General features: G+C 40.9%; 1 protein-coding gene and 1 long non-coding RNA gene across 4 annotated transcripts in view; one reads left to right on the forward strand and one right to left on the reverse strand.

Annotated features, from left to right (window-relative positions):
• LOC123377687 lies at positions 1-24,151 on the forward strand. The gene is made up of 3 exons (XR_006582276.1): positions 1-1,653; positions 22,627-22,728; positions 22,833-24,151. It is a non-coding gene; the product is annotated as an uncharacterized LOC123377687 (long non-coding RNA).
• Positions 1-26,514, reverse strand: part of SLC9A9 (solute carrier family 9 member A9) — a 354,635-nt gene that overhangs the window by 49,037 nt on the left and 279,084 nt on the right. For all 3 annotated transcript variants that reach the window (XM_045030881.1, XM_045030879.1, XM_045030880.1), the window contains 2 exons: positions 24,372-24,420; positions 17,636-17,715 (listed from right to left, as the gene is read on the reverse strand). In XM_045030881.1, the coding sequence (XP_044886816.1) occupies positions 17,636-17,715; positions 24,372-24,420 (129 nt within the window). The remainder of the gene's footprint in view (positions 1-17,635; positions 17,716-24,371; positions 24,421-26,514) is intronic.

The following is a 26,514-nucleotide window of genomic DNA, read 5'->3' on the forward strand; positions in this document are numbered from 1 at the left end:
GGCAAATGCAGTGCTGTGTGAGGTAGCCAGCTTTGCTACAACTTCACTCTTGGTGCCAGCACAAGAGGAGGAAAATCTATTCCCTCTCCTAGTTAGTCTCCTGAATGAAGTCATAGTCCAACAACAGGAGGATCCAACTGTAACAATCTGCCAGGGAATAGTTATCTTTAGTCTTGCAATTTCCCAATGTAGTCATCTCGTTAACCTGGCAAGACACTATGTCTACATACTATGGCCACTGACATACAAGCATTGAAACAATGATAACCTGTGACAGAAGAAAAAAGAGATGGTAGGTAACTAGAGTGCTGATGCCAAAAGCAGCAGGGGGGTTAGATAGGTTGAGTCAGGGAATTCCTACAGTTGTGCAGATTGGCCCTGGAAGGAACTAAGATAGGGAGGGATTATTTCTCCATTGCCATAGCAGCCACTAAATCATACTCAGCAGAATTATTCTGAACGGCCATCCGTCTTGTAAACTCATGTTTAAGAGCAGAACATGGCTCAGAGATTACACTAGTTGCACAGCAAAACACTTCCTCTAGCCATGGAAAGAACAATACTCAGACTACTGGATCTCACAGATCTCACAGCTGCATTCAACACATTTGCTCATGAGACACTACTGATTCCAGGATGAAAGGAATGCTTGCAGCTGGCTCCGATATTTTTTTCACTGACTAATTTCTAAAGAGCCTAATAGAACCTCAGTCTCCAGACTCTCCCCATGCAGCAGGGCCGGCTTCAGGCACCAGCCCAGCAAGCAGGTGCTTGTGGCGGTCAAGGGGAAGGGGCGGCATGTTGGGCTCTTCGGTGGCAATTCAGCAGCGGGTCCCTTGGTCCCTCGGAGGGAAGGACCGGCCGCTGAATTGCCACCGAAGAAGGAAGCGGTGCGGTGGAGATGCCGCCGATCGTGATTTCCCCCCCCTCCCACCGCTGCTTGGGGCAGCAAAAACCGTGGATCTGGCCCTGCCGTGCAGTACCACCAGTCGCTATATGCTCTCCCTCTGACACACTTGTAAAGCTGCCAAGAGAGCTCATGAGGCAGCACCACACCCTCCTTCAGTTGGCCTAGAGCCTGAGTACATTAGAGCCTGGATGACAAGCACTTGGTTGAAACTAAGTCTGGGTAAGATGGAGGTGGAAACAGTTTGAGAAAGTAGCCAATGAGCCACTTTCTAATGAGGACATCTGCCCCAGATTGTCAATAAAGCACACAGCCGTAGATATTCCTGGACTCCTTATTGCCACTAGTTACTCAGACCATTAGAAACTCCATCATGTGTCTATGATATCATCTCCTAGCTAAAGTGAGATATAAAATCATGGCTTCATGCAACACACAGTTCCTAGGACTGAAAATAGGGATTCTGAGGCTATGTCTGCAATACCGCAGTAAGTCAACCTAAGTTATGCAACTACAGCTACGTGAATAATGTAGCTGGAGTCGACGTAGCTTAGGTCAATGTATAGTGGGGCCTACACCATGCTGGGTCAACGGGAGACACTCTCCCATCAACTTATCTTACTCCTCTCATTCCAGGTGGAGTACCGGGGCCGACTGGAAAATGCTCTGCCGTTGAATTAGCAGATTTTCACTGGACCCACTAAATCAACCCCTGATGCATCAGTTGTCGCAGCATCAACCCCGCGGTAGTGTATATATAGTCTTAGATGCTCTAGCTGGCTGACAATACAGCAGTCCAACACAGGCTAGGGCTACGGGCACTCGACTGGTTTTTCAATGACTACCAGATCAAAGTCCAAGTCATAATACCCGAAGTCCTGAATTGAACAGGACTATATGAACGATTTTCTCTCTTTCTGAGGTGAGAACCTGTGATTAATCAGGAATAATGAAATTGTCAGGAACAAGGTTTACACTCACAGGAACAGGGCACAAAACTGTGTGTGTGCGCCTCGCCCTTGGCTATGGATCTCCTTCCACAGGGATGACTGCAAATGTTAGCATCATACCTGCCTATTCATTTCAGCAGAATGCCAATAATAAAACCCCTCTAAAGCACAGTATATCTTCTTGTAAGCAGAGAGGGAATCAAGCAAAATAACTTATTGGCAATGCATAATTTTTTCTAAGATGCTAAGACACTACTGTGATGGGTTCAGTATGAATGTCTAGATAGTTGGATGAATGAGCAAAGAGTAAACAAGCAATGTAAATGTTATTTTTATTTTGTCCCACACTTTTCATAATCTAAGGCACTATTGGACCAAGTATCACACATAAGGAAAATTTAAAAAACATCTATAGCCTATATATAAAGGGATAGTGTCCCTTTAAATTTGAACAGCTACCTGTGGCACAATCAGATTCAGAGTTTGCTTTATCTGGGTCATTAACATGCAGCATTTCCTGCAAAACGCAAAGTATTTTTCCTCTGGCCCAGCTAGAGGGTGTTACAGGCCCTACAGCCTAATCACACCTTTATTCACTCAACTTACCATTTAAATCCAGCTGCTATAGCAAATATCGATAGCAATTTAATTGCTTCATATAATATAGTTTTAAAATCTTACTTTTAATTAAATGTGAATGGACCCGATACACAGTCATTTATGCAGCAAGTGTAATCATATTTTATGCATTTGAAACTTTTGGATGCCTGCACCCTACATGAAAAGCACTTTATGAGTACTTGCATTATTGCATATTTCATTATAATTTAATTCTATATTAGATATTCCATTTATGCACAGACCAAAAATAGTTTCTACTCTGTAGCAATGCAAATTTCAGTGACTAATCCACAAGGAATTTTAAAGGCTTAACCATTTGTGACATACACTATTCTGCATCTCTGGTGGAGAATCAACCATTGAATAAACCTCATCATGCATCTGATTACTGCCTGTTGATTGAGACCCAAGTTACTGTATTTTCCTCATACTGTATGAAATAAAATTCACTTTTATGAATGTTACTTGTGCCTTTCAGTAAATTCCATTGAAGCATGGCAATCATCACTTTTTACCCTATCACACTGCATATAGTAGTAGTTCAAGTGGTAGAAATCCAAAATCTGTTTTCTAGATATCATAATAGCAGCTCATTTGTAGCTCATGTTTGTATGTTCACAGGAAGTTGGGACCTGCTAGAGCAAACAACATACAAGTAGCTGGATATCTTGGGCCTTAATTAATAGCGGGTGTCTGGTTACATCAATGTAAGTGAGGAACTCCAGGGGCCACTCAGAGGCGGGTCTAATTGAGTCTAGAGGGAGGCTAAAGAGGTTAACATTGAGACTCATGGAACTGATTCTTCTTTCATCCCAGTGAAAATCAACAAAATTACATCAGCATAAAACGAGCATCAAGTGAGAGGAAAATAAGACTCCTTCAGACTTACTTTGACTCATCTTTGAATTTGGACCACATCTGCCTACCAACATGTAATTTAAAACATGAGGAGGGAAAGAATCTTCCCCTCCCCAGCCATGGATCACTGCATGTTGCGAGAAAGCAAGTGAAAGTCACAATGCTGTTGCAGACAGTACCAGGGTATGCTGGCAGCTGTCAAATGGTCAGTTCAGGGGAAGGCTTTTCAAAAGTGGCTACTGGGCTGTTGGCTAGCTGACTGCCTTCCTCCTTCGGTTGCTTCTTTCTCTGTCTGATGTATGCTGCTATGTCCCTCTTCAAATGCTGGGCAGTTTGGCTCTGCACAATCAGCAGCAGGAGCTTACCTCTCCTTTGCTCACACAAAGGGGAGGGAGACATCATCTTACTTACTTCGGTGTCCCAGCATGGCTTCTCTTGTAAAATTGTTTTTGTATATCTGATCTATTTCACCCATCAATGCTATCACTAAGTGACTTGCAAGCAGTGATGACTGAAGCTAGGAAAATACAAGTTTTTAGATCATAGATGTATATATAAAAATGTAAAGTGTGAATTTATATGACAAAAACCATGCCACCAGTATTTTAGTGAGTGTCTGTCTGGGCATAGCTCATCACTGGCAATGGGATGAAAAAAAAATTAACACTAGTTCCTAAAGAGCTGAAATACACAGCTAGGGCCAAGTTCATTCTGTGGTGTAATACCATTTACTTCAGTCATCAGGCATGAATTTGGCCAAATTAGTCTCAGAAAAGTCTGCCTAATGTCACTATTTATGACATAATTAAAATTGCAGCTGCATTTTTCATTTGTAACGAGCAATAACAAATTACTGATTAAAACTTGTGAGATGACGTTTCAGCCTCTGGATAAATGTTTTGATCCACTAATTTTAAAACAAAAACAAAACAAACGCTTGTCCATTTAAAATTGATACAATGTTAAAACAAACAATCTATTTTTGTTAACTCCTTTTTGTATTTGTACAACTAAAAAAACCCCTATTTATTTTAAAGTCCTGCAATATGGAAAGAAATTAGACCAGAAAATGCTCTATTTGCTTTTAGTATTTTGAAGACAACAAGCCCCACAAATTTCTAATCAGCACAGATTATGATGTTCAAAAATCAGTCAGCACCTGGCCAGGAGCTTTAAAGAATGTTTCTTGAGAGCAATTTTAGCATGCATAGCACATGTTCCCAATACATATTTACATGAAAACCCACAAAGGTTCAAGAGGAGCTATCTGCTCTACTGCATAAATAATACACCCTTTACAATGATTTATAAATACATATTTAACAGCTTAGCTCTTCCTGTCCATCAGGCATAACACTACATCTTAAAACAAAATGACCATAAACTCACCAGACCAGGACAGCTATTTCAGCCTAACATTCCATGTAAATGTTGTTTGCTCTTAGCAAAGTGATTCCAGGATTTTGGACACATAAAATTCAGTTGTTATCTTCTTTTTAAAATAAACATCTATTATACAAGGACATTATTTTATAATCTATTATTTTCCTGCCCCACCCTTCCTCTGCTAGCAAACCAATTATGAACTAGGGGGAAAACTTGTAAGAAACTTGCAAATGTCCTACTTCCCACATCCCCAGGATACATAAAGGTTCTGTCTTAGCAGCTTCTCCTCCATTGCTAAACTATAGGAGTGGATCCCTCTTTTTTTAAGGGAGGAAGATTGAGCTCCTTGTCTGGAAACTGAGTGAATCATACTGGCCCACTTTTGGCTGATGACCAAACCCTCAAACTAATAAATTATTCCTATTCTTATCCAGTAATGAGAAAACACAGACTACTAGGTGATATTTGTGATATTGATGCTGCTATCAGAAGTAACAGTACTGGTGTGTACGGTTATTGCAACTGTATTTAATGCAATTTTCTGTGTGTCTTTTACCATCTAATATGTGTCATAAGCTTGTGCTCTTTATGTTTTATGCTCCAATGACTTCAAAAGGGCTTTGCATCCAGCAGTTAGAGTGTGCTGTGGGATGCTTTGATTCAACAATTTCTAAGAAGTGATAAATCATTAACATGTCCTTTGGCATTCCTGATAATGACCTTAATCATGCTGACTTTCTTTACACTCACATTCTGCTATAGGAATTCCACTATAATTAAATTATTAATGCTACGTCCTTATTAGGAAGTATTACCAACGCCTTGCTTAGGTAGTTGTGTAATTAGCAATATCACATGGTGACAACTGCTGCTATAAAAACAATTGCCATCTGCAAGTGGTACTAGATATACCAAATATGCTGCATGCAAATGGAAGCATTTTAAAACGTGCTAACTGAAGAGAACCGAGTGAAAGATAAACGTGCTGAGGAACTCTCAAACACTGTAGACATAACATAAGGTCACTTCTTGCCCATGCAGTGCTGTAAATGAAATAATGAGACTTGCGAGAGATTCTGAGGCATGGCTGATTAAGTCCACGTTATAAGCTTTCAGTACCTCTGTATCATACTTAAGTCTCCTGGGCGCTGTTAAGCATTGTGAGCCAACAAACTATAATTTCATGCTTGAGTGGACTAATACAAGCCCAGGCTGCTGCTTCTTTGTCTGTACAAACTGCACAATGCCCCAATAATACAGTGAAAAGAAAATAAATAAATAAATAATACAAACCACATGGGATGAAAACTTTGTTTCACATACCTAGAGTTAGTGCCTGTCAGTAAATTCTGATGCCATCTGGATTAGAGCCTCATCAATTGCCCGTCGAAATCAGTGGAAAGACTCCTGGTGGCTTCAACAGGCTTTGGCTCAGCACCTTAAACTTCTTTATTTTGCCTGCTACATCTGCTGGAAACTGATGGAGAGCTGTACTGGGAACTAAAAGGGAGAACTGGCAAATGTTTTGCTTTTTCTAAAGTGCCAAGAATTTTAAATGTAATAATTTTTCTGGTTGTCTTTTTCTCCATACAAGAACATTTGGCACTGGGTCAATATTAATGTATCAGCTCTGTAGAAAACATGTCTGTGAGAAGAATGGAGTGTGCTTTATGCAGTCTTATTACTGTAGGTGCCGAATCTCTCTTCTGCTTTACATTTTGACTCTGTCCAAATCTAACATGCTACCATTGTGAATGGTGGCTTAATAAAACCACACAGTGATGTGAAAAGAAAAAGAAAACCTAGTGAGGGTCTGATTCTGCCATGTGTTGAGTACCTCCTGGCAAGTGGTGTGTGCCCTTATTGGGAGCTGAGAACAGTTATCGCTCTGATCAATAACTTTCAGGACTGGGCCCTGAGTAACCCATCAGTGTGAGGTGTGGTTGGAATTTCTCAGCTCTGCTATATAGCAATGAGGTTCTAAAACTGTGCAGACCATCAGTGGTTCACAAAGAACTTGGTGATGGCCTGAAAAGAATGCCTTAATTCCAGCAGCTAAAACGTGCTAGAGGAAATTACAGTGAGAGCGGGTCAGAAATTTTCAGATGGAAGGTTTTGCTGTTGGAAAATGTGGATTTGTTGATATTGAAACAGTCCATGGTTACGTGTTAGTTCAGAGAAAATTCCAGCGGAAACCAGGCTGGGTACCACTGGCACAACCTGGCTTGGTTTCCTGCCAGTTCACCAGATGGACTGCTGGGGAGCCCGGGCTCCCAGGTGGGCTGTCAAGAGTCCAGCTCCCAGAGCTTCAAGTCTCCTGGTTCCTTGGAAACGCAGGCTTCCAGCATCTCCGCAGCCTGGGAACCAAGGCTCCCTGGCTTCCCAAACTGCCCAGCTCCCCTCCTGAGCAGCCTTGGCAATATTTCAAAGTGACATTTCTATTTTAAAACAAAATTTTGGAATTCTCATTCTGTGTGAAATTTTGAAATGTCATTTTTTTGTTCTGTTTCTGTGGAATTTGGAAATTTTGGACTTTCCTGCAAAATGGGAATTCTGGTTTCTAACCAGCTCTAATTAAAATATACTTCCCTGATATTACTATAGTTACCGCAAGAATGTTATGAAGCTGCAAACAGAAGGTGGACCACACAGTTGTGATCTGAAGGCGAGAAGTCCATGAGACAACTGCTGTTTTCAGAAGTGGTCTTTATTTGAGAACGCCTTATATAGCACCAATAGAAACTCATGGGAATCATATTGTTAAATAAAAATTCTAACTATTGGACATCATATTGTCTACTACAGATTGTGGGTCAAATTCTGCTTTCAGTTACCAATGTGCAACTCCATCTGAAATCAGTGGACATCCACAAGGATTTGAGGATAATATTTGGCCATACCTGTCTCTTTAAGATGATAGAAAAAGTTCAGTAAAAAACTTTAAAAGCTTATGTATTTTCTGACTCTTCTGCGAATTTCTTTTTAATACAAAAACATGCCTGGCTTTTAAGAATCCAATAATGATGACTCAATTGTCCTTTCCCACCTGTCCCATGTCTGCAACACTCATTGTTTATTCTGAACATTGATTTTCTTGAAATCCAATAAAGTTTTCCCCATATGTCTCTTTATTTATTCCTTCAAAGGCAGAAGCATTGCACATTACTATGAAGACTTTAGAGTTCAAGAAATTCACTGTAATGGCTTGCTAGCAGCAATGTAAAAGTCTTCAGTCTGACAACGCCTACTTCAAGAATAACTTAATTTTGGTGATATTTTATATAACCATAAAAGGATAGAAATTAGAAATGGAACAGATCTAATAGATCTAGTCCCTTCTCTTGCCAATGCGGGTTTGTTCTCTATAACATATTTTTTTGCTATTTTAGTCAGTCCTGTTTTAAATGTACAAAACAATTGGGCTTCCAGTTTGCCGTGGGAGAACATTCCACAGTTTATTAAATCTTTCTGTTAGGAGTGAGAGACTGACAATAAGTCTGATTTTTTACTTTTTTAACTTCATCTCATTACTTCTAGTTACAACCTCTTGTTCTAGTTTAGTCACTTCTCTCCTTCTTTGATTGTGGAAGCCTTCCCTTTTTTATAACTATTATGTCCTCCATTCATTTCCATGAAATCACTAATGTTTAATCTGTCCTTTTAAATTTATCACCACAGCACTCTAATATTTTTTTCTCGTGTTTCTATGAACTTTCTTCACATTGGCAGTATCTTTCTGGGAATGAAACTCCCAAATTTATTTTGCGATAAAGATGTTTACTCTTAATATTTTCCCAAAGGTGATTTTTTTTAGTTTGAACAAAATCTATTTACCTGTTTCTGTATATTGAATTTTTTCTTTTTTTGGCCATGTGTCAGCAGCTGATCTGATTATGCTAGGCTTTATTCATGAATGTGGCATGCTAAATGTAGGTAAGTGGCTTGAACCAAACTGAAAAAGTTTCATGGTTTAATTAGGAATTGGTGAATGATATTGGAGGCAGGACCTGGGGGCTCTTCTAGAAATATTTCCTGACTGAGCAAAAGTAGAAAGTACCAGAAGCCCTCAAGAAAGCTCACTCTCCTGGGATTTCCAGTTTAAGTTTGCTTACCCAAAAGGTTTAGATAACTATTATAACTTTTGAATATTACTTCCTCCATTGTTGGGACTCCATTGTGAATATTACAAGAACCATGTCAGAGGCTGCCAATGGATTTTCTGGCGGAGGGTGGGGAAGTCTTCATTGGCACAGATAAGGTCAGATCATTTATAGTACTGCCCTCTCTAAAATTAACTATCAAGGGTTAGGTTTGCAAAAAATCCTAAGTCATTTTGACTGGGCATTAATGTGTAACATGTCTATGCCTATCCCAAAATATCACCTATTTCCACAGATTCAAGGAACTGAGAATGAATTCTAGACATCTTTACTGAATATTATGTCTAATCAGTGGTGGTTTTGTGCTCAGATTTTTGTGGCTCTCCTTGCTATTCAAGTACCTGGACATAGGCCAGTCACTAAAGAAAATGCACCAAATGTTACGGCGCAGGTACCAAAGACATACTCTAGTTTCTATCCCTTGTCCCCTACAAGCCAGCAGGGAATTTATCTGGAAATGTCAGTAACCCTCACGTTCTCAATAATGGCAAACTAATCATAATAAAAACACCACCATCTTCAGTGGGAACACTAATACTGTTCATGCTCTTACCTCTGCTTCTTTGTTTGCTAAGACTTTACAGCTCCACTCAGTAGAGAGAGACAGACCTAGGAGGAAGTAAGAATGATGGGTAGTTTGGACACCCAGAGAAGGAGAGAATGAACTTGACTTTAATGGCTTTTTTGAAGTCATGCCATTCTTCTCCATCCCTGCCTCCCCCACACCCACCCTTTTCTAAAATTCTTACTATTACAGGGACTAGATAGTTGCAAGTTTTGGTAGCACTGAAAAGTCCTCTTGCAGCTTCCTGTTTGGGGTGCATTTGTATCTGTGAGCTGGTTATTAAGATATGGGGGGGTGGGGAGTTGGAGTTCTTATTAAGAAATTAACAGATGAGAAATCAAAATGAATTTGCTATATAAAAACACACAGACACACCGGAACAACTATATTAAGAAATACTGGTTTTAAACTACAAACATGTATAATCCCTAAGTGTTTTCTATTTAAACATGCCCTGTTGTCTCCTTATATCTACTATATTGCTTTGAGTGAAATGCTAGTATGGTCGGATGCAGTATGACCGCTGAAGAGTTACTGAATTTTTGGGCATGCTTTCCAAGCAATAACTGCATACACTGCAATAGCAATATTACAGGGGATATGCAATCTTATCTACACAAATCTTTCTTATGCTTTAAATTCTGACTCAGTCTGCAGACTGAAAACAAAGTTTAAAAGAAATAATGTCCTCAGTTTTCATACATCACACTGAGGACAAACTAATTTGAAAAAAAAGTTTTACACCTCTACCCCGATATAACGTGATCCGATATAACATGAATTCGGATATAACACGGTAAAGCAGTGCTCTGGGGGGTGGGCACGCACTCTGGCAGATCAAAGCAAGCATATAACGCGGTTTCACCTATAATGCGGTAAGATTTTTTGGCTCCCGAGGACAGCGTTATATCGGGGTAGAGGTGTACTTGTTATGCAGGAGAAACACCTTGACAGTTAAAAGTATGTCTCTTACAATGCAATACTGTTCCCCTCTCTTGTCTATGAGTCTATCAGGATGTAAACAGATTGAGAACTGACACGAGAGCAATTTTGTAAATGAGAACTCTTCAGCTTCATATTCAAGAGGATTGTTTATCCCAAGTTTCTTTTTCCCAAATGGTGGACAAACTGAGGTCACTTATTATTTGAGTTAATCATTATCCATGTTTATTTATTAAGTTAATTTGCAGGACCTCTACGGTCTTGTGTCCTTGAAAAGGGCCAGGAGATGGCCCCAAATCAGATCTTATGATTCTTTACACAACGAAGAACACTGAGTTTTCACTGTCAGCTTTTTAAATCCAGATTGCGTGTCTACAAAGAGGTTGTTGAATGAATTCTGAAGCAAGTTCAGAGCGATTTCAAGTGTTGCTATTAATACTATTGTTTCTGGGGGCCCTATGGAACCCAAAGCTGACTCTGCAGATCCTGTATATGAGAAAGCTCTATGATATATTTGGCCACTGCAACTGCTTAGTATTCGAGGGGTCCCTCCTCCTTGGTGACAACTACATAAAACTTTATACAATTGCTCTCCTTTTTCCTAGGGACAGCGCCTCCCTGACATCCATGCAGAGGATGAGTTCTTTCTGGGTTGGTTGACAGCCAGCTAAGGAGAAGAGTGAAAATGGCTGACCATTCCAAAGATTATCTCACAGCCTGCAGCTCACTTACAGAGTTGGAGCTGCTAACAAAGAAAGAAGAGGTGTTCTTCAACCCAAGGACCTATCACCATGAAAAGTAATCACAGTAGTTATGGAGAGAGGGAGAAAGAAGCCTCACATTGATGGTGGCAGGAGCTCCCATTCGACCTCAACTACAGTGACTGGCATTGGGGGAGGTCCCTCTCCTTTCCTGCACCCTGCACCATTCAAGCTAAGAGAATAGATCATGTCTCTCTTGCTCCTACAGGGCTTCCCAGAATGAGGGAGTGGGATGGAACAAGAATATTCAGTAATGCTGCTCAAAGAGGCAAGGACCTAATTTACATGAGCTCCATGAGCAACCAGCTGTCAGTTCTCTTAGCCAAGATCCAGCCACACAGCAGGAGAGTGTTCCACTTTCACCCCGTACAACAGGCCAACCCACTCTCTGAATAGGTCAGTCCACTGTGAGACTACTGCAAGCAGACGTCTGGGACTTAAAGAGCTCCAGTGGCCAGATTTCTTTGCAGCTGAATAGGTCCCTAAGTCAATAACAAACTATTTCTCCAGAATGATGTTATGCAGCAGTTTGCAGTTTTAAGTGCCACCTGGAAGGAGAGCTGAAAGCAAAATCCTGACCACTTCAGGCAATTAAAGATCTTAAGATTCTTTTTGCTAGAGCAGAGGTGTTAGACCTCATACTCTGGTTTTCAGCCTGCCTGAAATTTTCAGTCTATCTATGTTTCTTATACTGCACCCACCTCTGATATATGAATATCTGAATCTTGTGTAAGCTGCAGCTGGGTAAAGGGTTCTTTGCTTCCTTCCCTAAATTCCTGTTTTGCATGGCTATGAAGTTGTCAGCTAGGTCAGTGGGGAGAGTGAGAGAGGATCATCATTTGAACCAGGTCACCATCACCCACTTGTTAGATTTTCAAACAAGCATCTTCATGCTTGAGATTTGCTTCATGGAAGCATCTGAAAAGCTACGTCCTCCTCCAAACTCCTCTTTGCCATGATGCCTACAAAAAACTTGATAACGGTTAGGCTGCTTATGAGCTCAGACCACTGCCAATCATGCTGACCAATATTAGCTCATTGTTTCCTTGTACTCCCTTGTCAGTCTATATTCAGTTGTCTCTTGTTTTATACTCCATTTGTGAGCTCTGAGGTAAGGGCCATCTGTTTCTGTGTTTGTACAGCACCTAGCACAATGGGGTCCTGGTCCCAGACTGAGGCTCCTAGGCACGACTGCAATTCAAACAAATAATAATAAAGCAGTCTGGTGTCATTCAGATTAAAAAGGTGCTACATAAGTGAAAGATATCACCACTATCTAACTACAAATGTTAGTAACTAGGAAGCCCCTCAATTTCTGTCTGGAAGGAGAAATTTATATACAAGAGACATTGCTATAGTAACTCCCCATCTCTTTCCAAGGCATCTGTCTCTGGCATGACAATAACAAGTCATCATGTAGAGAAGGTTCAGTTGAAGATCATAAGATGATGAAATTCCCTTTGGAATGCATAATATTGCTTTTGGTAATCAAAAGAAAGGCTGTTCTGTGTTCTCACAACTTCTCAATCACACTTCTAATGACTGCCTATGAAGTAAAAATGTACCGTTAGCCTATATGCAAGCCATAGCGAGGGATGAAAAAGAAAACAGGATCTACTAAATTAAACAGAATAAACTTTGAAAGCCTTTAAAATCAATGCAATCCCTCTCAGCTGATTCAAGGGGAGAGGGAAGACTATAAATATCTTTCCTTTAGACTCTGAAAGGAATACATCAGAATGGTGAATAATTTCAGAAATACTCAAGTAAGCTTTTCCATGAAAAGTTAATTTATTCAATTAATGTTCCTGTATCTATGCCTGAACACAGCTTCCTTTGGCCTAATAGGGAATTTGGCCCCTCAAATTCAACAGCTATCTGTAAAGGAAGAGAGTGTGGCTCCTCTTCCTTCTCCCTTCAATGCAGTATGTGTAAAAGAAACTCAGAAAAGAAGGCATTTAAACCAGGCTCTGAAAGGAATTTATGACTAATTTCCATTGAAATCACTAGAGTTATCTCAAGAAAGAGATGGGCTTATCATTGTATCACCACAATCCCAGCATTCCCTACTCCACCAACACATATCATCTCAGGCTTTTGCATATATTTTGTAATTATCTTCCTGTTGCAAATGCTCACTCGTCACTTCCCCTCCACAACATTAGAGGCAGGAATAGCAGATGCTCTGCTCTATTGTCCAATGTGGGAATGCCACATCAGGCTCAGCCACATCCCTACGCCTTTGTCAGGAAAAAATCAGTCCTGGTTGTAGGCTGAGTCTGAGACCAGGTCCATTACACGCAGTATTTATTACTATGCATCCCTTGCCTTTGGTCTTCCTCCTCTTTCCTTTCTTATTGGCTTCACTCCATTCCTTCTACAGAGTGTCAGGGCATCTTTTCCTCGCCTTGCAGTATCAGTTGTTCCTCAATCTAACTTTTAATGTGTTATGTTGATGAGAGAGCTCATCTATTAGAAGTACAAAGTCTGCATTGTATTAGTATATTAACATGTATTATGTTCTCTCTCTTTTCTTCCCCTTTAAAACACTCCATTCTTCCCCTCAACCATTCCTTCACCTTCACCATCACTATGTCCTTCTCTTTATGTAGTGGGTTACAGACACTGATAAGCCTGTAGTCTTCTTCCAGAGTGAGGCCACAGAATGGGTAGTGAGGACCATTGTGAGCACAGAGAGGGCAAAATGATCTTAGTTGGGGAAATGGCAGTTACCCGAACATAAGAAAAGAGAAGGACATTTTAGTGGACAAAGAATCTGCTACAAGACTGTTTAACCGAAATTGATTGGTTAAGTTGTATGTATCCCCAGTGGTAATTGAACAACAGGGAAATGTTCTTTGTAAGTCACTACTCGAAAATGTTATCATTCTTTGGGCTAGATTGTGACTTGCATTGTATACCTCCATAGTGGGGAAAGAAACCCCTTTCACTGCTACACAGGCTACCCAGACCCGAAGTAAGTGGATGTGGCAGACCTGCATGCTACCTTTCTGAAGCAAGTGATTGAAGAGGAATGGGGAATGGGTGGAAACATGGTAGTGGGGGAGCTGACGTGGGTACAAGTTAGCAGCAGATTACTACCACCCTGGAGCAAGAACAGACCAGGATGGTTCCTTGAGTCACAGTTCCTTTCCTAGTATGCTCCTGGAGTGAACACCTTCATTCCAACCTTTCTGTGGACCGAGTCCTCATGTGCTAATGACCCAAAATGGAAAGAATCAAAAACTCCACTTGCACTTCTATTTTTTAGTTAAATCTTGCTATATTCAATACAAATACACTGGCTGCCCTTGAAGGAAACTGAAACAACCGTAATAGATCATGTACATGACACAGTGCTGGGACATTAATTCTATTACCTCAATAAATATTCTTGAAATAGTTAGTATTCCCCCCACACACACCAACTTTTCTTTCCCATCAGCTTTTAGTATTATATTACAGCTCAAAATGGTGATACACTCCACGCTATAAAAACATGAACAGAGAGACAGACTCTCAGACATTTAGCCAGATTAAGATACCAAATGTTTTATCTTGTTCTGTACTTACCTCAATGTTGAAATGAACGATTCAGTGGGAGTATCCAGATACTCAAATGATTTCTTCTTAATTTTCACTGTTCTGATGTTAATGTTCCTTTGTCTTAGTGTTAGAGAGAGAGGTATTTTTCTTAGGGATCTAGGACTAGATCCAACGTCAATTAGAGCAAATGAAAAGACCTGTATTGATTCAAACTGGCTTTGGATCAGGCCCTCAGTGGCTGAATTTACAATGTTGTCCCTAAAATATTCCCCAAGACAATGTAGGAAATCTTTCAGAATGACAGCAAGAAATAAGGCAACCTTTGATTGCTGCAATTGTGCCTTGTCGCATGAAATAAACAGACATTAGGGACGTTATTACCAGAAGAGTGGGTGTTGGTGCCTTAGAGCAAGTGTCAGGCCAGAGAAATGTCACAGGCATGGACTCTTCCTAAGTGTGTAACCAGACAGATGATTACTTTTCAGCACCTTTTCTTTGAACGCTTTATCATAATGTATTGTGCAAGCCTGTACTTGGCATAAATACTGCACTACATGACATTTGTATTAATTTCTTCTTTTAAATTCAGCAGCACAACTTCGTAACATTGCTAAGAGAAGGACACAGATATTGAAGAAAAGTTTGGTTGGATAATTTGTCTCTCTCTAAGGAATAGGAACATATTTCAGAAGCAGAATAGTGACTCACTGCAGAAAAGCTCAGAACTGTCAGTCCAAGCATTAGTGGGTTGAACCATCCTTCTCCACAGGGATTTGAATACAAGTCTTCAGCATAAATAAAAATGTAAAAGTCATATTTTTTAAAATGAAAATATACCTGTAGGATAATGGCAGGGCTGCAGTCTTTGAAAATGAGAACACTGGAGCAAGATTATTACCAGACTAGAAGACAGATTGCTACTTAAGATGTAAATTTGCTTTCGGTTTGAGAACCCCTCCAAAAATTCACTTAGAAACACAATGTTTTCTTGAAATGCAAACACCTTGGAAGTCAAACTTTCTAAACTGAGCAGGAAAAAAGGGCTATTTTCCTGAATTGGAGATCTACAAGGCTTCTTCCTTTGGGATTTCTATATTATGCAGGGTATCTCCAAAAAGAATGGTGGAGGGGCTTGCTCTGCTACTTCACAGCAACCTGGATCATAGATTCAACTAACCCCTCTCCTGTCCCACCATTTTTTCCTTCTGTTTCTCTCCATTATTCCCTTCCTTTTTTCCACTGACCTTGTCCTTGTTTCTCCTAAAGTCCACCTTTCCCCTAGCCCTTTCCTTCCCTTTGGTCTGTCTTCTGCTCTTTTTACATTGGTTCTTGCTTTCTTCCCCTTCTATCCCTACCCTATTTCCCCTTTATTTTGTCTTCCTAGCTCCTTTATTTTCTTCTTTTCCTTCTCTTTCACTCATCCCTCTTCACTTTCCTTTCTTTTCCCATTCTCTCTCTCCCTTTTTCTTAACCGTCTCCTTTTCTGCCCAGTTCTCCCTTTCCTACTGATGTACAGGCTCTTCTTCTGAAGGAGTGGGATCAGTGTGTATCTAAATCAAGCAATGATGGCAGTTAGTATTATTTTTTAAACACATTCTTCCCCTTTGTAGTGCATTGCACATGCTATTTTCCACTGTGCCTGGAAAGTATAAAACTGTGAATTTAAGCCTGTTCTAGTGAAACATTTTAATTCTAACTTCTTGGTCCTTAGAACTGCCTGGATAGATAAACTAGGGGCTGTATATTTATATTTCTTATCAAAAGAGATTTCTTACCAAATAATCTTGCCTATTGGAAGACTTTTTGACGGATAATTTCACTGGAGTTCTAATAAGAAGCTGCATTGCTATAGAGTAACATTTTATCAATTGTAATATGTTCTCATCCAAGTTTGCTTGTGCTCACACCAGAAACACACACAAGAAAATGTATGGCATGAGTGTTTCTCTGTGCTCCAGTATGGTGCAGCATGATGGAACAGCAGGAGTTTGGCTGGCAGCACTGCGGTACATTGGTGGTGTTACCAAATTAGTGCCTGATCCTGTATCCATGGAAGTCAACAGAATGATTCCTGTGATCTTCACTGCATTGGTACCTGCTCTATAACACTGATTCCCCCACTGTCTTGCATCATGGGGTATCACTGAGACCTGTGGAAAGTGCATGTAAAACCGATACCAAGCCAGCATGATAGCCTGTTACAGCCACTTTACACAGGTGTTGGTGAGATACAAGGTGCATGGCTGTGGAGAATCTGGCTCTGTGGGCTCTAGTGTGCAGCCTGTGTGGAGGCAAGGTGGCCCTGCTCTGCCCCAGCAGGAGCACCAGCAGCCATTATTTCTCCGGAAGGCTCAGTGTTTCTGGGAGCCCCCCAGAGAATGTGCCCACTGCTACCCCTCCCCCAACAGGGCGTGTGGAATATGCACCTCTGGATGCCTGCTGGGGCGGTGTGACCAGGGCCAATGCTTCACCCCTTCTGCACCTTCTCTGGCATGGCTACTGAACCAAGATGTACAAGCAGACAGTAGACTCTGTGCCCAGGGGAGTACAGGGATGGTGATTGTGGCTGGACCGTGTGCAGGGAGACTCAAGGGAGACTTCATGGGCCCTTGCTCACTTGCATATGGGCCATCCACAATCAGGCTTTATATGGTCTAAAATGTCTCACTTTCCTGAGCAGTGAATTCACTCCCCCGAGCAGTGAATTCACTCCCAAGTTGGAACAATAACATTGTAGCTGGCTCGTTGCTGCACATGTTTTATATCCTGGAATTAGACAAGATTAATTAATTTTAATACATTGATGAAACTTTGATCTGGGCAGGTGTTCCCAGCCTGATTCGCTCTCCCTCCCTATCACTTCTTTGGACTCTTATGCGGAGCACATTGGAAAAGCTTAACGAAGCTAATGTCCATGGTTTATATGAATAAAAGGATACTTATGATCAAACCCATACCATATTCTGAACAGCCACGCACTCTCAGCCTTGGTTGTGTTCTTATCCGCAGTAGTTGCTCTCTGCAAAATAAATACATATATAAAATCAAAAGAGCTTTCAAAAAATAAATAAAACAAAGTTTTGATATTAAAAATACTTGCCAAACCAAATTACATTTACCTGCATTTTTTTTATTAAAAAAAAAAAAACTGTTTGGCTCAGATTTCATCTCAGTATGTGAATCTGTTCATGGGCAAATCAGATCACCAGCACATTTCTCTTTGCTGTGCTGGTGCTCGAGTGGAATAATTCAGCATTTACTTTTATTAATGATTCCAATTTTATTAAGCAGCTGAGAAGCACTATATTCTGAGATCAATAAAAATGATATTTCTGTTAAATTGCTGTAGTGGGATTACTTCAGTTTACTCCTGTCAAGCTCAGATGGTATTTGTTTATGGCTTACAAAAAGGTTATTCCAAAGGGAGCATAATATTCCAATAATTATGATACTAGTTTCCTTTCTATTTTTTTCTCTTTGCTTGATAAGAAAAAATAAAAATGCACCCCAAAACTGTACCACCACTGGGGACTGCAGATAGTTTTCAGTATTTTTCTGCACGGATTCCAAACATTGGTCCCCATTCTGCAAGCTGACTTCAGCCGGGCTCTGCATGGGCACAGGGGTCTGCCTCCTACAGAACAGCTTGCAGGATCATGGCCACAGTCTGGAATTATATGTTTACAACCTCCTCATATACTAGATGGGTAATTAGTTATGCTCTGGGTGTTATGTGAAAAATAGCATAAGAATTAACAACAGGTTGGGAATAGAAATGGGAATGGGCATTCCAAATAGCACACTCCATTACAGTTTTATTCCTCTTTGGCTTTAAGTTTGAGGTATGTATTTTTTTTTTAAACTTCATTCTCCATGGTATGCTTAATGGGAACATTTTACTTTCTGCATTTTTCAGTTCTATTTATTTCATTATTTCTCTGTTTTAAGCTAATAATACAAACATCCTCGTCCCTTATACACACCATGATGCGTGTAAGGTTCATAATAATAGGGCTGCCCACTGCTAAGGCCTGATCCAAACCCTACAGAAGTCCATAGGAATCTTTACATTGATTTAATTGGGGTTTGGATAATACTCTATAGGGTATGGCTACTCTGCAGCTGGGAGCCAGTCTCTCAATGCAGATAGACAGACTTGCACTAGCAGGGCTTGAGCTAATACACTAAAAATAGCAATGTGGACATTCCAGCTTGGACTTGACTCCCGAGGCTTCATATCAGCAAAACTCCCAATGAGGTCTGTGGCAGTTTCGTCAACACTAGAATTGCAGGATTGAGCATGATAAACTTACACCTGTAGCACATGGGACAAAATGTATTCCTGGGAGCTGATTCAGCTCCCATTGAGTTGAGTGGAAGGATTCAGTTTTAACTTGCGTGGCTTCCGCTCGTGCCATAAAATCCTTTTGGTGCAGGGAGGTCTCATGGGGAATGATGGTGGCCTGGGGAATTCATCGTAGCCCAGATCCTGCAGGAACAATACTATCAAGGGATGGTGGAGAGGCAGCAGGGGCTGTGGATGCTCCTGACCTCTGGGGGCTCCTCGGGGATCTGCAGGTTTAAAGTCTGAACCTACAGCTTTTCCTGCAGGGCTGGCTAGTGGCAGTGGGGGGCACACTATGCCAGCAGTCTGATGGAAAAATAAGAGGATCTCTGAACTGAAATTGGCAGTGCTTCCAACCCCTACACAGGAATAACCCATGTTTTTTCAAAAAGTCACTTGCAATTCCCCAGCAGGCCTGCATGAGAGGCTAGTAGGGAGAATTGCAGTGTAGGATCACTTTCCTTCTCAGGAGCTAAAGAAATAATAGACAGTTAAACACATCTGTTTTCTGAACTTTAGTTTAGCAGGTGAGCTATTCATAGTTGTACAGTAAGCTGCTTGGGCTTCCCCTGAGACCTATAGCATGCCTAAAGCATTCTTCCAAAATATTTCCAGAAAATACATTCTTTCACATAGTCTCTGTGGAGATGCACCTAACGGGATAGCTGAGACACATAAATCAGCTGAATAAAAGCTTTTATCAACTATCTTTGTTTTGTGAGGAAATTAATTAGATCCTTGTTAAAAAAACTGCAAGAAAAAGCTTTGTCTTTTTTGTAGTAGACTGGCATTGCAACTCAGCTTAATGACTATCTATCCTGTACGCCTGGTCATCAGAATTAGCTTTGTGTGTTTATATTCTAATTGTGTAGGATATGCAGTGGACTGACTGCATTCATTTATTTCTACACATTATTGATGGCCTTTCAGAACTGAGTTATGAAAGCCCATCAATAAATGAGTGGAAATAAATGAGCTAATCTATTGTACGTTCTGTTTTTGCAAGAGGGTTTGATGATAAATGCACCTGAGAAAAGATAGAACTAGGGAAGTAAAAAAGAAACTGAGGAGGGGACCCCTGATGTGGCTAGTGTACAGATCAGGGCTCTGCGAAGTCCAGGTGGTGATTACGGACACAATCTGCCAAGAGCTGCTATTTTGAAGCACAGCTTCCTGTATCTCCTCCTGACAGTGAAAGTCATAAGCCACAAAAGGAGTATCTGACCAGGATGGACTTGGGGTTATTTTTCTCCTCATGGACAATGAGATTTTCTTAAGCTTCAGAAACTGGATCACTCTTCTTGCCCCAGAGGGAAATATGCATCACTGTTAAGAAAAGCTAGTGATCTACCGGCAATATTTAATTAGTGTGGCTCCAGCATGTAACAGTAACACAGTAAGACGACTCAGCCCATGTTTCTGGTGGTGGTGAATCTAATTTGTGTGTCCTACTGTCCTGGGTTCAACAAAGCCCACTGCCAACTCTGTCCACATATCTATTCAGGGGACACCATCATAGGACCTAATCACATCAGCCACATTATCAGAGGTTTGTTCACCTGCACATCTACCAATGTGATATATGCCATCATGTGTCAGCAATGTCCCTCTGCCCAGGGCCGCCCAGAGGATTCAGGGGGCCTGGGGTCTTCGGTGGCGGGGGGCCTCCGCCGTTGAATTGCTGCCAAAGACAATTGCTGCCAAAGGACACCCCCCCCCGCCGCTGAATTGCTGCTGAAGACCTGCCGTGGAAGAAGCTCCAGGGGCCCGGGCCCCACAAGAGTTTTCTGGGGCCCCCGGAGCAAGTGAAGGACCCCATTCCAGAGGCCCCGAAAAACTCTCATGGGGGCACCTGCGGGGTCCAGGGGAAATTGCCCCACTTGCCCCCCCCTCTGGGCAGTCCTGCCTCTGCCATGTACATTGGCCAAACTGGACAGTCTCTATGTAAAAGAATACAATGGACACAAATCAGACGTCAAGAATTATAACATTCAAAAACCGGTTGGAGAACACTCCAGTCTCCCTGGTCACTCCATTACAGACCTAAAAGTCGCAATATTACAACAAAAAAACTTCAAAAACAGACTCCAATGAGAGACTGCTGAATTGGAATTAATTTGCAAAATGGACACCATTAAATTAGGCTTGAATAAAGACTGGGAGTAAATGGGTCATTACACAAAGTAAAACTATTTCCCCATGTTTATTTCCCTACTGTTCCTCACACCTTCTTGTCAACTGCTGCAAATGGACCATTTTGATTACCACTACAAAAAGTTTTTTTCTCTACTGCTGGTAATAGCTCACCTTAACTGATCACTCTCGTTAGAGTGTGTATGGTAACACCCATTGTTTCATGTTCTCTGTGTGTATATATATCTTCCTACCGTATTTTCCACTGCATGCATCCGATGAAGTAGGCTGTAGCCCACGAAAGCTTATGCTCAAATAAATTTGTTAGTCTCTAAGGTGCCACAAGTACTCCTGTTCTTTTTGCGGATACAGACTAACACGGCTGCTACTCTGAAACAAATGGGAAGGTTCCAGTCATAACTTGCCCCTTATTGTGACTGTGCTTCTTGAACTATTCCATCATGTCTCCCTCTCTAAAGCAGTAAATGAAACGTGTCCCTCTCTAAAACAGGTATGAAATTTTCTCTGGTTTGGAAAACCAGAGTCAAAGGTCTAAATCTCAACAGTGGTGACTTTGCCAGCCTTTCATCCTTTTGAATTTGATAAAATAGATTCTACCCAATGAACCGTGTGTCATATTCAGCTGAACACTTAAAAATCAAGGTCTTAGCTGCTCTTCTTGGACATTAAGGATCACAAACACTTGTCACAGTAGTATGAGGTTTGTTTGTGCCAATCTTAGCCAAAAATTTTGTGTGCACGAGTGCCACTTCCCATCCCTGAGCTTCATGCTGTGACATGTCCTATATGACTGAACAGTGCTTTAAGGTTCTTTCAGGTGAGAGTAGTTATTTAAGTAGAAGATATGCACCCCTCCAAAAAAAAATTCCTGTAGTATGAAAGAGAATAGCACATATATGTAGAAAACTGAAAGTTAATATGGAAGATAGATTAAAAAAATACTTCATATCAGAAGTTGTGTGAGAGAAAAATAGAGAGAAAGAAAATGAATGATCTAAAACAATAGAGGAAAAGAAAAGAGAGATATTGATGGAGGAAAAGAGAAAAACTTTAAAGAAACAATGTGAAAGAAAAAGTGAAGAACAGTCCACAGTACTAAATTAAAAAGAGAAGAAATGCACAATGAAATAGAGAACTGTATTAATAAAAATTAATATAACACGTTTAATTGTAGCTCTTAGAGAAATGAAAATCGTAAACATTTAAAAAGGAAATCAGAGCAACAAGACTACCTTGCTAGGTAAAAATAATTTACAATAAAGTATGCTGATTTAGACATGATTGGGGGTGGAATGTGTGATATTTATTCACACCTACTCTATTGTGCTGCTGAGTTTTGCCAACAGAACTAGGTGTTAATTAACAGAACACAGTTTGGGTCAGTAGGTGCCTTATTGTTATTCACAAATATGTATTTTTCATTTTTAATAGAAAAAGGAAGAAAATTAGAAGTCCTATCTACTGACGTCTAGTGCAAGCACATTTTCACAATCTACAACCCCCTGAAAAAAACAACAACCCACCACAATTAAGGTGAAATAATGTTTATATTGTACAATGCAGTATAATTGCTGATGTTGATCAGTATGTCCTAAAGTGCTGTAAACTAGAAAAGATACTGCTGTCTATATTGTTAGGTAAAACCAGATTTCTAGAGGAGAGGAGAGTGGAAAATCTCCAGAAGGGGATCAAAGAAACAGAGGTGTTGGTGAAGGCCTTTAAAAACACAGAAGCAGAGAAGTTCAAGGAAAGGAAGAAGAGGGAATGCTTCCTCAGTAAAAGGGAATCTTTTGAGTGCTGGACCAGTCGAAACTGAAGGAAGCTGGCTGTCGGGGTTAGACAGGAGGCTCCACAATCTGGCGGAGAAGTCATGAGCTGGAGGAGTGAGGACCTGGAACTCTGAAAGGACACTGACCAAATCCCAAAGACTGTTCAGGAGTGGTGAGGAAACTGAGGCAGGGAATGAACACAGGTGTTTTATTGGATTGCCTAGAGCTGTGCATGTGCTGTCTATGAGGAAAGCATATTTTGTTTTAGAAATTCCTCTGAAAAGTCAGTCTATTTGCTTCTACTATCTTGTATCTCTGAAGGGGTAAACTATAAACCAGAGTGCCCACAAGGGTGACATTCTGGGAAGGTTGTGTTTAAACTACTGTGGAGTCTTGGAGGTTCAGCACTGGTCTTGGGGCCTAGGGACCAAGAGGTCCCACTTCCAATGAGGGTCTCTGCCATTGGAGTCAGCTGAGTAGCCAAAGTAAGAGAGAGTGCCTGGAGCCGCTCAGTTCCTGGGGAGCTCAGAAGCACACAACTCCAGTGTATGGGTCCAAACCTGGCACCCTAGTGAATGTCCAGCAGGGGAACTTGACTGGGGTTGGGACATCACGTAGTGCTATATTTTAAACATTTTCAGACAAACACTGAAAAAGGCAGAGACAATTGGGTGACAGATAAGCACATTCAGTTTCTCAAATAGCCTCCTTGGTTCTAGTGGCCTATAGTTTTTTTAACCTGAATGTATGTTAATATATGGAGCTATACCTATATCATAGAACTGGAAGGGACCCTGAAAGGTCATTGAGTCCGGCCCCCTGCCTTCATTAGCAGGACCAAGTACTGATTTTGCCCCAGGTCCCTAAGTGACCCCCTCAAGGTTTGAACTCACAACCCTGGGTTTAGCAGGCCAATTCTCAAACCACTGATGGACGAATGTATGTTGTCAGCAACCTGACCTACCCCGATGCCCAGAGTCGAGAATTTAAATCATGCATAATTCTTTTGTTTAATCCAGGGAACTGAGCATTGTTCTGAAATCTTTTGTTTTCATAAATACAGTTGATAGCTAATTCAAGATTTGGATTTTAGCAGCAATTCCACTACTGCTTTACTAATATTTCATCATGTCAATATTTATTTGTAATGCAGTCCTCAAAACCCGGTATTAGATAAAGTTATTCTGGTGCTCCGGTGAAACTGAAAAATGTACAGTATGTACCTGTCCTCTGAATAAACAGTTACAAAATATGTGAAGCTCCTGCTATTTTGTACTTGCATATTCTGCATTTATAGCAGAGATAACCCTGCTTTAAAGATTTCCAGTTACTAAACTGAGAAACATGAACTAAACATGACTAAACATTATGCTAGTCAATATAGATATATCAATAGCTGTAACTTGCCTGGCTTGCAGTTTCTGCTTTCACATCTTCATCTGGATCTATGCCAACTCTATTAAAGAAAACAAGACACATGGTGAATGACTCAATGCAGATTAGATGGTCACATGTGTAGAACTGTTTCTTTGTACCACATCACTCAGTCTCAAGTAGGTAAGAAATGTGCAGAAGTGGCAGAACATTATAAGATCTCTTCCCAAATCAAAGAAGTCCACTATAAGTTTGCAGGAAATATGAAATGCTTTATACCTGGTGCTCATAATACCTGGGCTGAGATCCTCACCCTCACTCCAACCCTTGTATGCCAGCTAAAAGGGTCAGAGTGTCAGAAAGGAGCCCTAAAAAACCCACCACCACACATCTGGGCAAGGAGGATTCCCCTGGTGCAGGAATTGCAGAAAACAGCTGTATGGCTGCCTTCTGAGGACCCCCCTTGCATTGGTGGCATGCTGGGGGCAGGAGAACTGTGTTGTGGAGGAGGCTGCAGTGCACAGTGCTCTAGATATTCCAGGCAGTACGCAGCCCATAGACATTCCTGGGGAGGCTAATATAACTTAACCAGGCCTCCAGGGCATAGTCACGCCAGGGGCCTCTCCAGCCCATGGACCAGCTCAGTGTGGTGGAAGGTTCAACGTGGCTTAAATCTGCCTTAGTCCCCTCTTCCTTTGGGCTGTGAGTTTTGTGCTGTGGCTCTGAGAGACTCAGCACAGAATCTCACCTTTGGCAAAAACTAAGATATGCCACTGGTCTTTAGTTGCTTTTTTGCTTCAACACTTTTTTCTCAACAGCCTCTCCTGTTCCACACATAGGTATCTATAACATTGTGATGCAAGCTGACACTATTATTTTTATTTGCATTACAATAGATAAGGCCAAAATAACAGACCAGGAAGATGGTCTTAGCAGCAGCCTTTTGAAAGGACTTGAATGGGATCAGTTGGGTAGCTGGGAGGCAAGATTGAGGGAAGGAGGTTTCCACAGAGGAGGTGGAAGATGGTGAAGGCCTGGGTGGGAGTTCTTGTTGTGTGGTGAGAAAGAAAAGTCTGGATGTTAAAGATGATACTGAGAAGAAGTGACAAGATTTGGGTTTGGCCTTGACGGACAGAGCTAAAGAGAGGGGTGACTCAAAGATGATACTCAGGCCCATAATCTGATTAACAGGGAGGATTGGGGTGGTCATAGAAGAAAGGTAGAGCAGTAAGAGAAGACTAATGCAGACAGACATTCTCCTCACTGAAATCTAATGTCCAAAGAGAGGGTGACCAGCTGTCCCAGAAAGCCTGACAAGCTGCCCATGTAGGCGTCAGATCCACTGAGCTAATGCAGAATCTACTGATGCAGAGAAAATTTATTCTTTCACCAGATGTTCACGTAAGGCCGCTTTACCATGTGCTTAACAGTTTTCCTCCCTGTGTGTTTTTTTCTGTCTGTTATAACATATCAGAAATGCATTTTTAAAACCCTATTTAATTTTAGCAATTACTTGCTTCATTGGTCTTTACTGTAAATGCTATGCAGACATTCTAACACATCCTGAGACAATGACAGGAACTAGAAGCAAAGTGGATACTTTTATATGTAAATCTTGAATGGAAAAGAGAAGAAGCAGTTTGTTTCTATCCCAACTCCCTAGTTTAAAAAAATTGGAGTCCTCCATGCATAAATATTTCCATCTTTTGATTAAGAAAAATGATCCTGATGCCGACTCAAGAAGGAGATTAAAAGAATGAATAGATGTTTATTTCTCACTGTACTTTTTCCTAGTGACTCAAAGGACAAAAACTGCAGAAGGTACTAACCTATTGATTATTTAGGAGTAAATCAAGTTGTTAGATCTTTTCATTTAATTAAAAATACGAACAGTTATGTCTGCAAAAGTTTAACTCTCAGCCTGCCATTAGACTTATTATAGTAGTGCCCAGAGGCCCAAAAAACATTAGGCACCCTTTTTGTTAAATAAACATAATAAGAAAATGTCCCTGCCCTGCTTGCATTTAAAAAGAAGGGAACAAAAGCACCAAATGCTGATGTGAATCACCCAAGGTCACATGGCAAGAGCAGGAACAGGTCTTCCAACTCCCAGTCTGGTGTCCTAGCCTCTTGGCCATCTGCCTCCCATAAGTAGGTTCTCTCATAACATGCATTC

The sequence above is a fragment of the Mauremys mutica genome, chromosome 9, assembly GCF_020497125.1.
Source record: "Mauremys mutica isolate MM-2020 ecotype Southern chromosome 9, ASM2049712v1, whole genome shotgun sequence".
In the NCBI taxonomy this organism is placed as follows: domain Eukaryota; kingdom Metazoa; phylum Chordata; order Testudines; family Geoemydidae; genus Mauremys; species Mauremys mutica.